Source organism: Nicotiana tabacum, chromosome 15, assembly GCF_000715075.1.
Source record: "Nicotiana tabacum cultivar K326 chromosome 15, ASM71507v2, whole genome shotgun sequence".
Taxonomy (NCBI): Eukaryota; Viridiplantae; Streptophyta; class Magnoliopsida; order Solanales; family Solanaceae; genus Nicotiana; species Nicotiana tabacum.
Genome location: NC_134094.1, coordinates 45,709,889 through 45,725,975, shown reverse-complemented (window position 1 = coordinate 45,725,975; position 16,087 = coordinate 45,709,889). Strand labels below are relative to the sequence as shown.

The 16,087-nt window shown below is 42.6% G+C and overlaps 2 protein-coding genes across 2 annotated transcripts in view; both read left to right on the top strand.

Moving 5' to 3' along the window:
• Nucleotides 1-2,497: 2,497 nt before the first annotated feature.
• The window catches only part of LOC107776162 (uncharacterized), a 59,236-nt gene continuing 45,646 nt past the window's right edge, over nucleotides 2,498-16,087 (top strand). Inside the window, exons 1-2 of the mRNA XM_075230804.1 lie at nucleotides 2,498-2,705; nucleotides 2,798-2,907. Coding sequence (XP_075086905.1) covers nucleotides 2,809-2,907 — 99 coding nt within the window. The 5' untranslated portion in view covers nucleotides 2,498-2,705; nucleotides 2,798-2,808. The remainder of the gene's footprint in view (nucleotides 2,706-2,797; nucleotides 2,908-16,087) is intronic.
• Nucleotides 2,914-15,038, top strand: LOC107810508 (uncharacterized). The gene is made up of 2 exons (XM_016635297.2): nucleotides 2,914-6,119; nucleotides 6,186-15,038. Exon 2 carries the CDS (start codon nucleotides 6,270-6,272, stop codon nucleotides 6,762-6,764), a length of 495 nt encoding a protein of 164 aa, XP_016490783.1. The 5' UTR covers nucleotides 2,914-6,119; nucleotides 6,186-6,269; the 3' UTR covers nucleotides 6,765-15,038.

Genomic DNA, 16,087 nt, shown 5'->3' with positions numbered 1-16,087 from the left:
GAACCGCACCCCAATTCAAGCCTAATGAACTAATTAACTTTCAACTTCTAATACTAATTCCGAATCATACCAAACCAATTCCGGATGACCTCAAATTTTTCATGCAAGTCCCAAATGACACAACGGACCTATTCCCACTCTTAGAACCAAAATCCAAACCTGACATCAATAAAGTCAACTCTCGGTCAAACCTCTAAACCTTCCAAACCTTCAACTTTCCAACTTTCGCCAAAAATCCTCAAACCAACCTACAAACCTCCAAATCAATATTCGGACATATGCCTAAGTTCAAAATCACTATACGAAGCTATCAGATCCATCAAAACTCCATTCCGGAGTCGGCTACATAAAAGTCAAACTTCTGTCAACTCTTTCAACTTAAGATTCCAACCTTGGGCTAAGTGTTCCAATTTCCTCTCAAACATTTCCGAAACCAAACCAACCACCCCAGCAAGTCACAAAAATCACAAATGAACATAGAATAAGAAATAAGTAGGGGAACAAATCTACAATGCATAAAACGACCAACTTGATCGTTACATTATTCCCCTCTTGAACAAATGTTCATCCTCGAACGAGTCTAGAATCATACTTGAAGTCTCACAAATTGGTGCATTTGTTTATGCCTTTGACCCTATTATTCGTAAAGTGTGCTTATTATCCTCCTCTTTGATTGTGCACCTTATTGTTAATATCCGTTGTTCCTTGATTGCTTCTCTATTATTGTATATGCTTATGAACTGCACAAGTTTTATAAAGTAAATATCTTTTGACCTAAAACCTTGTCACTACTTCGTTAATGTTAGTCTTGATACTTGCTGAGTTTATGTGATCGAATGTAATCATACAACACTTTTGCATCTTGCATGCAAATATTGGAGCTGAGCTGTTGCGGGGTTCAAGGGTAAGCACTAAAGACACTAGATAATGTACTTCTATTTATGTATATCCAAATAGATAATGTATTTTCTTTATACCAACGTTAAAGTTCTAAATTTTAGTTGCTCACGACTTGTATCACCAGTTCTTTGGGTAGTTTGTACTGAATTTCATATTCTCATTTTTTTTATTTATTAATAATATTCAGATTAGGTGATGTTATATTGGTTGACTTACCTAGCGAGTTGAGTTAGGTTCTATCACAACTTGGTAGAAGTTTGGATCATGACAGTACCAAACACCAATGTTAGAAGGTTAATAGTTAAAACTTGCTCAATCCCCAATCTAGTTGTCAACTTCACTCCTAATTTTCGAATAATAAATAGCAATTATCAAATAAATTCCTGAATACTTAATAACAATTTGAGAGAGAGAGAGAGTTGGAAGATTTGTATGAAAATAAAGAAGAATGGTATTTATAGTTAGAATTAAGGTTAAAGTATAATTTTATAAACTTAGGGGTTTAAAATAAATTAGGAGGGTAGGAGGGTGATTTAGGGGGTTGGACAAAAAGAAAAAGAACTATCGATGTGGATTATTCAAGAGTCGAAGTCGATTTGCTTTATAAAATAAAGTTGTCAATAATCTTCTATGAAATGGTATCACGGGATTCATCCAATTGTCTTGATTGAGGAATATCATTAAGAAATAGAAATCTTAACTATTAATAGATTTCTTGCAATAGTTTCTAGTATGGAATGAGTCAATCATCCACTTTGACATCTTACTAAACAAAAATAGTAATATTTTTAATAAAAAAAATTGAATTTTGAGAAGTATCATAATTGTTCAATAAGAATGATTTTCATTTTTTCAAATCAACAATTCAAAGACATGTTGATTCTAACAACTAATTGCAAAGGTTAACATCCAGACCTTTTAATTTATAGATGTAGAGCTCAGACCTATGAATGAGTATCTTTCCATATTCACACAAGATAAATAAAAATGACTTGAAAAAGTTTAAGCATTTCATAGATATGAAAAAGTTTGAGAAAGGAGATTTAACTTGAGGTGAGATAGTAAAGTTGTTTATGAGAAGAAAGAGAAAATGGCTAAGGTTAAGATTTTTCTTAAAATAATTTTGTAAAAATAATAATGAAATGGAATATTTTTATCTAACATGAATAATACATTAACACGATTAGGTGACACACACGATTAGATGCATTCAAAATACTTATGTTAATCAAGTTGAGTCCAAATAAAATCCCGTGGAACATGAGAGTGGAGGGTTCAGAAATACAAACTAGTGCAAATATAAGTGTCTATTTTGAGGTTAGGTCTCTTTTGAGTTGAAATCAACTTTTAGAAAAAAGAAATTATGCAGATTTAAGGAATAGTACCTTGTTAGAAAGTAATGCCCACCTCAATATATATACACATTTTATTTTATTACAATACATCCAAACCAACAAAATAATTAAATTCAACAATTAACTTTAGTTTCAAAATCATGTACTTACTTGTTTATGTGGTGCCCCATCCAAAGTTGGAGTGAATAATGTCACCGTTTGAAATAATCTGTGGTTAAATGAGAAATTGACAAGGTTTTGTGTTTGACTTTGAGAAAGAGGAGAAGGTAAAAAGGAAAAAGAATTGAAAAGATCATTTCATCCCAAAACCATCAAAGCTACCAATAATTTAATCTGCTTTCATTCTCAACTGTGAAGACAAATGGAATTTAGTCGATATACCTGAAAAGAATTCCAGCAAGGAGCAGAAGGGTTTCTACTGACTGAAAGCGGGCGATTTTAATGACGTAGGTCGATTTTCTTCTTCTTCTTCTGAATTACAAATTATTTGTTGGAACTTATAACACAAACAGAACATTGAAGTCCGTTTGGTTGGTTTCTAGGGATATCTGCGATGCACCGTGTAGCAAGTGCAGGCAACACATCCAATTCGGTGCGGGCTCGGAAGGAGAAGAGGTTGACTTATGTTTTAAATGATGCCGATGACACTAAGGTCATTCTTTGCCTTGCTCTTTCATCTGCAATTATCTCGTTTATCGTAATTTGCTTCGCATTTGCATTTTTCTAGGAGCATCATCCATGTGATCTTTAATTGTCTCTTTCGATACAGTTATCCAGATGACATATGTTTACCCTAAAAATCGGATAACAATTGAATTTATACGCGGTTTTAAGGATACACGATATAACTTGATACAAACGATTGAATTTATACGCGGTTTTAAGGATACGTGATATAACTTGATACAAATTAAGGAAACATATTAAAATTGAAATTGGCGATAAAAGAATTAATGCAAACCACACGAATCGAGCAACCTTATGCCAAACTGATTATCAAATCGAACAGTCTTGACCCTCGAGTTTGATCACCCTTGATCCGAGAGATGTCTCGACTGATGTATGAACATAATAACAAAATGATAAAAGCTAGAAAATGACACTATATTGCTTTTATGTTGCGTAATGTGTCCCCTTACAAATGATCAGACCCCCTTTATATAGTAGGGGAGTCCTACTATTGATACAATTCGATACAAGGTAAGAAATCTCATGATTTGCTAATCAATCGGCCTATCTTTGATACGTGCCGAGATTTCCGCCGTGATCTACAACCGATCGCGGATATTTCGTCCTTCTGTTATTTGGCTTGGTAAATTTCCCTCGATCTCGTCTAATCTCGATTTTGTTCAATGACATGGTCTCGAGTTTAACGATATAGCTTCGCACCTCGGTTTGATATAATTCGAGGTTGAACTTTAACCTACCATTTTTCAGTCTCGATTAGTCGCTTAAGAGGCGAACCCGGTTTTGACCGTATACAGATAGTCCCCTCGTTTCTCGGAAAGAAGATGACGAGAAACGATATGAACTTCTGAATCGCCTCTCGATGGGCCATGACGTAAGCGACAAACGGATATCGAAACGTCCCGTCGGCCCAGTTACCAAGGCATTAAATGCCTGTCAGTTGCTGGTCGGCCACTATGGGTTCTGAACTGTCATCAGCAAGCTATAAATACCCTAACTTTCATTTATTCAAACATTACGTTCAAAACTCCTCCTATTCTTGTTCTTCAAAAATCCCTTTGCTTCCAACTCTTGCACCCAAATTTCTTGAGTTTTTAGCAAACCGCTAAACATACCTTCCTAATTTCCTTTTCTTCTGTTCTACAATGACGAAAACTTCTAAGACTGTCCTGCGAAAGGAGGCCGCCTCTTCATCATGGCCCGCCGGCGACGTGGCTGCGGCGGAACGACACCCTGAGGAGTTCGTTTCTGCAGGGTGCCCGACCGTTGCCGATTTTAAGATTGAAAAAACTTCCTCGGTACCGGGTCGATGCGAGCCGGTTTCGAGGTACATATGTACAATCACCGATGATCTCCTCACCAAGGTTAAAGAAGATTGCAACTGGGCCAATAAACATGTGGTGGTCCCTTTGCCTGAGGAGTCAATCATTACCCACGTGGAGGGTTTTTTAAGTGTTTACACTTACCCCTTCACGTTGGGTCCCTTAGACCCGATCATTATTGCTTTCTGCAAGAGGTACGATGTGACTCTTGGCCAGATTCACCTTTCGTTCTAGAGAATAGTGATTCTCCATCGATTCTTCGTAAACAAAATCGAAGGGTGTTCCTTCACCCTCGATCACCTTGTGCGTCTCTACAGTACCCGACTCTATCGAGGGGGGCTAGTCAAGCTTGCTCGCCGGGCCAGTAGGGCCCTGTTCTCGAGTATAGATGAGGCTCGAGATCGAGGTTGGATGGGCCGTTTTGTTTGAATAAAGACTTCAGATTTGATCCCTGCCGAGGACATGCCATTTCCCGAGAAATGGAACATGAAACGTAAGTATTACTTTGCCTTGAAGATTTAATCTATTGTTTCTCCTCTTATCTCCTTTTTATGGGTGTTTTTGGTGTTGCAACTGTGGCCCAGATGCCGTATGTGGTTCCCCAACTCAAGGAATGGGTCGAGGACCTTGTGTCACAAAGACCATATTCCGAGCGTGCTTGGATGGAATTATCGAAGGATCGGTGGGAGGCCCGTAATCATGGTAAGTTTCCTTTTCTGGTTCGATAAGGTTTTGACTTTCTCCTTGTGCTGTCGAATTGTTATCGACTCTATTTTTTTGTAGGTCTCCCCAAGGACGTTGCTATGAGGCCTCCATTTGAGGGTGAGGATGTGCCTCTCGAGTCCCCTGCTCCGAGGCAAGGTGTCGAGAAGAAGAGGAAAAGGGCCCCGAGCCCTCTGGACTCGGAGAAGAAAAAACCAAAGAGGAGGCTGGCGCGTAAAGCTAAGGAAAGTACCAGCGCCCTCCCATCGGACTCGATCCGCCGACTGAGGGATGAGTCCGAAGAAGAAGAAAAAGATAACTCTGAGCTAGTGGCTCGGGTGCAGACCGCTTTGCCTCGAACTGAGGAGGCCGTTGAGAAGGCATTGGCCGGTACCTGCGAATCGGAACGAGGTGCGGTTGCTTTGCCTCAGGCCAGGGAGGTCGAGAGAGAGATCGGGGCCGACACTTCTCGGGCAGAGGGAGGTGCCCCGAGGGACGAGCTTGGGGCGGTCGACCTTACCGGGTCCCCTCAGATCTCAGACGCCATGATACGCGAGGCCGGTATGCAACTGATATCCACAACTTCTTGGATGGGTTAGAGTCCACTGCCTCAGAAGATGTCACCGGGCTTGGTGACTTATCGGTGCCAAGGAGGGTACCATCATCGGGTGCCAGTGGGTCTTCATCGAGCCCGAAACTGGTGGATCGGTTCCCGGCTCCAAGTGTTAACCCTGACTGCAGGCGGTCGATAGTTTTCTCTATCCCGGAGGATGCCCAGGTTTTTTCTGCCCCCGTGGGAGTTGCTATCTACCTTAGTTGCTTGGTGACCGAAGAAGACCAAGCCGTGACGGACGCGGTGGAAGCGCCTTACCTATTTAATGAAGCCCAACACGCTTTGAATCGGGTAACTTCGAGTGTCACTCTATTATTTATTTTAAATTTGAAGTTGTAAATAATCCTAAGACCTTTCTTTACGCTTGCAGGCCTTGGTATTGCACCATGAGGCTTTCCTCCGAATCCGGGAGGAGTTAACCCAACACGAGGCTGAGGTTCGGGAGCTCACCGAGAAAAGGATACTTATAAGCTTCTGAGTGAGAAGCTTCAGACCGAGTTAGAAGTGACTCGGAAGGAGCATACCGAGTGGGCCGAACAGGTAAATCGAGTACTTGAAGATAGTGACGACGAACTGGACTCAATGGCTAACGATCCGATCCTGCAGGTTCGACAAAGGCTTGGACAAATCGGGCAGCTCCAAGCGCAGATAGACACGATACAAACTGAGGCCGAGGAGTTCAAGAAAAATATGGACCTCATAACCTCGCAAAAGGAAGTTGTCCAAGCGCAACTGGCGTCGACCGAGGCTCAGCTTCGGGCTGCAAAGGAGAAGATCTCGGTGCAGGCCAAGAGGATCGAGGAGCTCCAATCTGAGCTTAACTCGGCTGTTTCTGGCCAAGAGAGCTTGGCCACGGAGCTCGAGGCGGCCAAATCTCAGGTGGCCGTGGCCAGTACCAAGGCCAATGCTAAAGTGGCCCAATTCAAGGTTGACGTCGAAGCTATTCAGGCACAGGCCAAGAGCATGGTAGATCATGCAAGGTGGGAAGCTCGAAGGGAAGCCCTCGAGGGAGTCCATGCTCAGGGCTTTGACATACTGGCGGAAATCGAGAATGCAAAGGTAGAAGAAGCCAGGGCTCGGAAGCTGGCTTTTCCCGAGGAATACTTCAAGAGCTTAACTGAATCTGAAGGTGGGGAAGACCCAGAGGATGAAGACGCTACCTCCGATGAGGACCAGGCCGCTTAGGACACTTATGCCTTTAGATGTTTTTATTTTTTGCGTTTTGCATCTTTTTGAGGTCGCTTTGGCCATTGTACATTTCTAGATCGGGCCATTCTGGCCTTTGTAAAAAAGATTATATATACAAGGCTTTCTTTCCCCTTTGACTTTCAAATTTTTCCTTTACTTTATTACTTGTATTCATAAGGGCCGAAACACCTTAACATAAAGTAATTTAGGCTGTGTTTGAAAGTTCAAACAAACCTTGCCTTTGCCCTACTTTGTTTTAAGGTGTATTGGGGGGTTCGGTGGTACCGGAACCTTTTCCCTAAGTAGGTAGCCGAGATTGTAGTTTGCCGAGGGTAGCCTTTAGAACCGGTTGTGAAAAATTTTCTTTTTCGAAGGCGTAGTTTTTGTTACAGGCTTCGGACGTCTTTGAGCCGTGTGAATTTGGTCGTAGACTTTTAGTTCGGGAGCTGCCCATTGGACTTGTTTTCCCGAGCTATCCGGACTTGCCCAAGATAACAGTCTTCGAGTGGGGTGGCCGTGGCCTTTAAAAACCGGTGAGTTGCCTAGTAGGTCTTATGCCCCCGAGGCCTAGTGACTTGGGCCTGTTCGAGTTTTTTGGACGGCGGTCCCGAGTGAGGGAGTGGCCGTTCGTATTCCGGTTATAGACTGCCCTTGGGCTCGTTATTTTCAGGAGATCGGAAGTACGAAACTCTTTAAGGGATGTAAAGAGGAAATTTTTTAAAACATAAGATGATTGCAAGGAAAGTACTTCTCTTTATTCTTGTGCAAAGCAGTCATACATGCGTACATGTTTTATGCCAGGGTTCGAGTAATCAATATGGGCACGGTTCGTTTGACGGTTTGGCCCTTACAATAAATCCTACCTATCGAGACCCTTCCTTTACGAAGTAATTTCCTCGCTAAAGTTGATATCCGAAGATAATGCATATCCGAGGGTAATACCCCCCCTCCCTCCCCCCAGTATTCGAGGTTGATTGTAGAGGGACCTCAAATATTGTTGATTTGACCTTCGATACCGATTCGTGATTGACTTGATTCTAAGTTAGCACGATCCATTGTTGCCTCGTTAAAAACCTTGCCGAAAAACCCATTTGGGACAAAATCGGTCTAAGGAAAAAAGAGTGCAATGCGTGCCTTCAGACCTAAAAACTTCATGCCGCTTCTTGTTGATCACCTGCAAGTGTTAGTCTGAAATAAAAAGGAAATTAAATGGGGTCGTACCTTAGCAGTAATATCGTTTTGGGTGGGATATATTCCAATTGCTCGGTAGTTGTTCTCCGTTCATCATTCCGAGCTTATAGGATCCTTTCCCGGTGACCTCGAGAATCTGGTACTGTCCTTCCCAGTTCGGACCTAATTTCCTTTCGTTCGGATTCCGGGTGTTTAGGGTGACTTTCCTTAGCACTAAGTCCCCGACATTAAAGTATCGAAGGTTGGCCCTTCGATTGTAATACCTCTCGATCCGTTGTTTTTGGGCAGCCAATCGAACAAGGGCGACCTCACGCCTTTCATCCAATAGTTTTAAGCTCGTATTCATGGCCTCGTCATTTGACTCCTTTGTTGCATATCGGTATCTGATACTTGGTTCCCCGACTTCGACCGGTATTAAGGCTTCGGCGCCATAAACCAATGAAAACGGAGTAGCCCCGGTACTAGATTTCGCAGTCGTGCGGTATGCCCAAAGGATTTCGGGTAGGATCTCCTTCCATTTCCCTTTGGCGTCGGTTAACCTCTTCTTAAGGTTTTGTTGGTCGATTCGACTTGCCTGTTCCCGCTAGGGTGATACGGTGTCGATAAGATTCTTTTGATCTTATGATCTTCGAGAAACTTGGTCACTTTGCTGCCGATAAACTGTTTTCCATTGTCACAAACAATTTCGGATGGCATCCCGAACCGACATATGATGTCGTCCCAAATGAAGTCTATGACTTCCTTCTCCCTAACCTTCTCGTATGCCTGTGCTTTAACCCACTTAGAAAAATAGTCAGTCATGAATAAGATAAATTGAGCCTTACCTGGTGCCCATGGAAGAGGGCCAACGATGTCCATTCCCCACTTCATGAATGGCCATGGTGACAAGACTGAATGCAGCAGTTCCCCAGGTTGGTGAATCATTGGAGCATATCTTTGGCATTTGTCACATTTTCGAATAAACTCTTTCGCATCTTTTTCCATGTCGATCCAGTAATATCCGGCTCTGATTACCTTTTGAACCAATGATTCGACGCCTGAATGATTTCCACAAGTGCCCTCGTGAACTTCCCTCAGAACATACTCGGTATGAACTTCCCTCAGAACATACTCGGTATCTCCTGGTCCCAGACATATTGCTAGTGGGCCATCGAACATTCTTCTGAACAAGATTCCGTCTTCGGACAAGGTGAATCGGGCTGCCTTTGTGCGCAGGGCCCTCAATTCTTTTGGATCTGAGGGAAGTTTCCCGGTTTTCAAATATTCTACGTATTTATTTCTCCAATCTCAGGTTAAGCTTGTGGAATTTATCTCGGCGTGACCTTCTTCGACTACCGATCTCGTGAGTTGCACAACGGTCCCTGAGTTGAGCTCGTCGTCCTCGACCGACGACCCTAAGTTTGCGAGGGCATCAACCTCGCTATTTTGATCTCGAGGCACGTGCTGCAAAGTCCATTCTTTAAACCGATGTAATGTCACTTGTAACTTATCTAGGTACCTTTGCATTCGTTCTTCTCCGACTTCGAACGTTCTGTTAACCTGATTCACCACAAGGAGGGAGTCGCACTTAGCTTCAATCGCCTCCGCCCCCAAGCTTTTGGCTAGCTCGAGACCTGCAATCATGGCCTCATATTCGGTCTCGTTGTTAGTCAGCTTCATAGTTCTAATGGATTGTCTAACCACGTTGCCCGTGGGTGGCTTCAGTACGATGGCAAGTCCGGACCCTTTTGCGTTCGATGCACCGTCCGTAAAGAGGGTCCAGATTCCCGAGGGTGTTCCCGAGTTTACCAACAACTCTCTTTCGACCTCGGGTATTAGGGCCTGCGTGAAGTTGGCCACAAAATCTGCCAAGATTTGAGACTTAATGGCTGTTCGGGGTCGATATTCGATATCGTATCCGCTGATTTCCACGGCCCATTTGGCCAATCGTCCCGATAGTTCGGGTTTATGCATTATATTTCGCAATGGGTAAGTTGTCACAACACATATAGGGTGGCATTGAAAGTAATTTTCAGTTTCCTAGAGGCGCTCAACAAAGCGAGCGCCAATTTTTCTAGGTGGGGATATCTTGTTTCGGCCTCACCTAAGGCCCGGCTAACATAATAAATCGGAAATTGCGTACCTTGTTCTTCCCGAACTAGGACTCCACTTACCGCTATCTCCGATACTGCCAAATATAAGTATAGTTGTTCGTCTGCCCTCGGCGTGTGAAGCAGTGGCGGGCTCGACAAGTATTGCTTAAGTTCTTCCAGGGCCCGTTGGCATTCCAGAGTCCATGTGAAGTTATTTTTCTTCCTCATCAATGAGAAAAATCGATGACTCTTATCGGAGGACCTCGAGATGAATCGCCCCAGGGCGGCTATGTGCCCGGTTAGCCTCTGCACGACCTTCACATTGTCCACTACCGTGATATCCTCGATAGCTTTGATCTTGTTGGGGTTGATCTCGATTCCTCGGTTAGATACCATGAATCCGAGAAATTTACCTGACCCGACTCCGAACGCGCATTTTTCCGTATTCAATTTCATGTTGTACTTCCTCAATATACTGAAGGTTTCCTGCAAATGCTTCAAATGGTCCTCTGCTCGCAGGGACTTAACTAACATGTTATCAATGTAAACTTCCATAGATTTCCCTATTTGTTTTTCGAACATCCGGTTTACTAGGCGTTGGTAAGTGGCACCAGCATTTTTTAATCCAAATGGCATTACATTATAGCAGTATGTGCCATACTTAGTGATGAAGGAGGTCTTTTCCTGATCATCCGGGTTCATTCGTATTTGGTTGTACCCAGAATAGACATCGAGAAAACTGAGGATCTCGTGGCCGGCCGTGGCATCAATCATGCGATCGATGTTAGGCAAAGGAAAAGAGTCCTTGGGACATGCCTTATTTAAATCTTTGTAATCCACACACATTCTTAGTTTGTTCCCTTTCTTAGGGACTACTACTATGTTTGCTAGCCATTCGGGGTATTTGACTTCCCGGATGGACCATATTTTAAGGAGTTTAGTTACCTCGCTTTGATGAAGGCATGCTTGATCTCGGACTGGGGTCTCCTTTTCTGCTTCACCTGATGGAATTTCGGGTCCAAGCTCAGTTTATGAGTGATGATCTCTGGTGGGATTCCTGTCATGTCGAGATAGGACCAAGCAAAACAATCCATGTTAGCTATAAGAAATTGAATGAGTTTTTTTCTAAGCTCGGGAGTTAACCCCGTGCCTAGGTATACCTTTTGATCGGGCAGATGTTCGATCAGTATGACCTGCTCCAGCTCTTCGACCGTTGATTTGGTAGCGTCGGAATCATCGGGGACAATGGAGGATCGAGGTACCCCATAATCATCGTCTTCGTCAGTCCCATGCTTATCTAGTTGGGTCGAGGCCGACATCTGTGATTGCTATTTGGCTTCCTGTTTTGCTTTCGAATCTGACTTCTTTGTCGATGAGAGTGTCGATATTGGAATTACTTCATCGATGGCAAACATTTCCTTCGCGGCGGACTGCTCCCCATAGATTGTTTTAATCCCTTATGGTGTTGGGAATTTTAGCACCTGGTGAAGGGTCGAGGGCACAACCCTCATGTTGTGGATCCACGGTCTCCCGAACAGGGCGTTATATCTCATGTACCCTTCGATCACATAAAACTTGGTCTCCTGGATGGTCCCGACTGCGTTCACTGGTAATGTTATTTCTCCCTTAGTAGTTTTACAAGCCATGTTGAATCCGTTTAGCACTCGAGCCGCGGGCACGATTTCGTCCTGTAGGCCGAGTTGTTCTACGACCCTTAATCGAATGATGTTGGCCGAACTACCTGGATCAATTAACACACGCTTAACTCGAGTTTTATTCATCAGTACGGATATTACCAGTGCATCATTATGGGGCTGTATGATTCCTTCTGCATCCTCGTCGTTGAAAGATAAGGTTCCTTCTGGTATGTAGTCCCGAGTTCCTTTCTCCCTCGTGATTGACACCTTGGTGCGTTTTAACATCGGACTTTGGGGAACATCGACCTCTCCGATAATCATATGAATGACGTGTTGAGGTTCTTCTTGCTCGTTTTGTTTATTGGAATCCCTGTTTCTGAAATGATTCTTGGCTCGATCACTCAGAAACTTCCGTAGGTGCTCGTCGTTGAATAACCTGGCTACTTCTTCTCTCAACTGTCGACAATCTTATGTTCTGTGGCCATGGGTGCCATGATATTTGCACATTTGGTTGGGATTTCTCTGGGGTGGATCGGTTTGTAAAGGTCGAGGCCATTTGGTATCTTTGATGCGTCCGATAGCCGATACGATGCCGGCTGCGTCAACATTAAAGTTATATTCTGTTAATCGTGGTGCCTCTTTAGGTCCGATAGGCCTGTCGAAGCCGTTCTTACTCATAAGCCCTCGAGAGCTCTGGCCTCGATCACTCCTCCTTTTATTTCGTACAGGATTTCGCCCAGATCTGCTGCTCCTACGATCTCCATTATACGGCTGATACCGATCCTTGTTCAACCTTGGTTCTCGGTCAATGTCCCTCTTGATTCTATCAATGGGCCTAATAGGATAAACGGACCCGGATAGAGCTTCAAGCTGTCATCTTTGACCCTGATCTTTGATTGATACCGATTGTGCACATCGGCCCAAGTAACAACCGGTATTCTATCAAATTCTGCTTCAACTGCTGCGGAGCCACTGAACTTCGAACATTGAGTCCTTGGGTGAAAGCTTGAACAACCCAATCATCGGCGACCGGTGGCAGATCCATTCGTTCCATTTGGAATCGAGACACGAATTCTCTGAGCATTTCGTTGTCCTTCTGCCTTACCTTGAAAAGGTCCGACTTCCTGGTTTCGACCTTGAAGGCCCCAGCGTGTGCCTTTACTAAAGAATCTGCAAGCATAACAAACGAATCAATAGAGTTAGGTGGTAAATTGTGGTACCATATCATAGCTCCCTTTGACAGGGTTTCCCCAAATTTCTTTAGCAAGACAGATTCGATCTCGTCATCCTTTAGATCATTCCCTTTGATAGCACATGTGTAAGAGGTGACATGCTCGTTTGGGTCGGTCGTTCCATTGTATTTAGGAATCTCGGGCATGCGGAACTTCTTGGGAATCGGTTTGGGAGTCGCGCTCGGGGGGAAGGGTTTTTGCACGAACTTTTTGGAATCCAGACCCTTCAATATTGGTGGTGCCCCCGGGATTTGATCGACCCTGGAGTTATAAGTTTCCACCTTCTTGTCGTTTGCCTCGATCTTCTTTTACCCCGACTCAACTCGTTTTGTCAGTTCTTCGAGCATCTTCATGATTGCAGGATCGGCCCCCGATTCCTTCTCGTTTGATTTCCTTGAAACCGATTCGACCCTATGGACAACTTCCTGGGACGGCTCGGGCTCGATCCTGCTCGGTGGATGATTCTGGTTTTGGAGCTGGGCTATCGCTGTTTGTTGAGCCTGCAACATTTCGAAGATCACCCGTAGGCTGATCCCGCCCTCTTCGCCGCCACATGTGCTTTGAGTGGCTGATCGAATGTCTCTGCGGATGCTGCTCTCGGGATCGACGACCAAATTTGCATTGATGGCTACATGCGAGCTGACGTCAATTGGATCTACAGCCGGAACTCCATCGAGGCCAACTGGAGGTATGTCGTTCCCTGGTGCTAGGTTATCATTTTCGTCGTGGTGACCGAAATCATTGTCCACGTGTAGGGGTGTTGACTGAGAGTTCGACATTTTGGTCCTGGAATCAAAGATACTCCAAAGAACAAGTGTAAAATAGTGTGTGTTTATGAAAGTTTGTAACATGTAATCACTATTATCCTTAGCCCCACGGTGGGTGCCAAACTGTTTACCCTAAAAATCGGATAACAATTGAATTTATATGCTTTAAGGAAACGTGATATAACTTGATACAAACGATTGAATTTATACGCAGTTTTAAGGATACGTGATATAACTTGATACAAATTGAGGAAACAGATTAAAATTGAAATTGGCGATAAAAGAATTAATGCAAACCACACGAATCGAGCAGCCTTATGCCAAACTGTTTATCAAATCGAACAGCCTTGGCCCTCGAGTTCGATCACCCTTGATCCGAGAGATGTCTCAACTAATGTATGAACAGAATAACAAGATGATAAAAGCTAAAAAATGATAGTATATTGCTTTATGTTGCGTAATGTGTCCCCTTACAAATGATCAGACTCCCTTTATATAGTAAGGGACTCCTACTCTTGATACAATTCTATACAAGGTAAGAAATCTCATGATTTGCTAATCAATCGGCCTATCCTTGATACGTGTTGAGATTTCCGCTGTGATCTACAACCAATCGCGGATATTTCGTCCTTCTATTATTCGGCTTGGTAAATTTCCCTCGATCTCATCTGATCTCGATTTTGTTCGATGACATGGTCTCGAGTTTAATGATATAGCTTCACACCTCAGTTTGATATAATTTGAGGTTGAACTTTAACCTACTATTTTCCAGTCTCGATTAGTCGCACAAGAGGCGAACCCGGTTTTGACCGTATACAACATACTTTAAGTCTTTTTTCGAATTTGTGGTGTTTATTGTTTTGATGTGATGAGCCGTGACAGGACAACGAGAAGTATCTTATTTGAGGTTCTTGCATTCTTAGCAGCTGTCTCTATGTACATATATACGTATAATGTACGTGTATGTGTATATACATGCATATGTGTGTATACACACACAAACTTAAATACAAGACACAGTTTACTAGCTAGGATTCGAACTCATGATGTGCGCCTACCATGCATTACGCGTTATACTACCTTAATCGTTGAATCAAAGTCGCCCAGGGAGTTTTCTTATACTATTTATAGCCTGTTTGGCCAAGCTGGAGAAATCAGCTTATTTTGAGAAATGCTTATTTCAAAAGTGCTTTTGGAGAGAAGCAGTTTGTGTTTGGCTAATCACTCGGAAAAGCACTTTTGAGCAATAATTTGTGTTTGACCAAGCTTTTCAGAAAGTGCTTTTAAGTATCAAATTACAAATAAGGACGTGAATAAATTTACTTAATAGTTAATATTATAAGCAAATAAATAATCTTAAAAATTTGTTATTACAGGCAATAATTAAATTTTTTCATTTTATTTAAGTAAAATATGAAAATAAAATTTAAAAGTACTTAATACTTTTAATATAAGTTAAATATATTAAAAATTATTCAACAAATATAAAAGCATTCACCCCTAAAGTCACTATATATTAGAAAACTATCTTAAAAATAATAAGAAACATTTATACATTAATATCCTAAGTATTAGGTTTAACGATTATTTTGGTATATACTATAAGGGTATTTTTGGTAAGAAGAAAAGTCAAAACTGCTACTGCTTCTGCTTTTTGGAAGAAGCTACTTTTTTCCGCTTCTCAGAAACTGCTTCTGCTTCTTCCCAAAAGCATTTTTTCCCCCCCAAAAAGCTTGGCCAAACGCCTCAAGTTAGGAAAAAAAAATGCTTTTGAGAAAAAAAGCACTTTTGGCCTCTTGAGAAGCTTGGCCAAACAGGCTATTAAAACTCTAATAGCGTCTACACCGTTAACCTAAAAAGAAAATCATATGTGCATCACGCCTCAAGGAACCTATAGGTCTGGAATTTCAGTACAAGAACACAGCACTCTCTCTCTCTATCTCTCTCTTTCTCTCTTTCTGTGTGTGTTTTTGTCTGCATTCAGTTCAATAGGTGGCCAACAATCTCTCGAGGAAGAATAAGAAGAGAAAGTGAAGTTCTGCAGTACAACCAATGTAAAAGAATGGATAATCTTCTGAAACTTGGTCAGGTTTAGCTCAGGTTATATGGCTCCTTTGCATTCTGACATGTATTATAGTAGGTATTGGAAGGAATCTTAAGTTGATATGTATTTGGCGTTGTGGTGGAGTTGGACGAAGTTGACAAGTCCAAAGTGAGTTAGTCATTAGAGGACACGGGAAGTTTAGCTCCAACCTGCCTTGGAGTTCTGAGCCATTCAATGAAATTCCTATTAATTCTTATTAAGTTGTGTTCATGCATTTTCTCTTTGCAATGTTCCTTTAGTTCCTAGCTTTCAATTTCATCGTTTCCTTTTCTTCCATTCCTCATTTTCATATGTAAGATGTTTTGCAGAGATGTGAA

Excerpts from the sequence above, each read along its gene's own strand:
- LOC107810508 (XM_016635297.2), top strand. The coding sequence starts at position 6,270 with ATGGACCTCATAACCTCGCAAAAGGAAGTTGTCCAAGCGCAACTGGCG.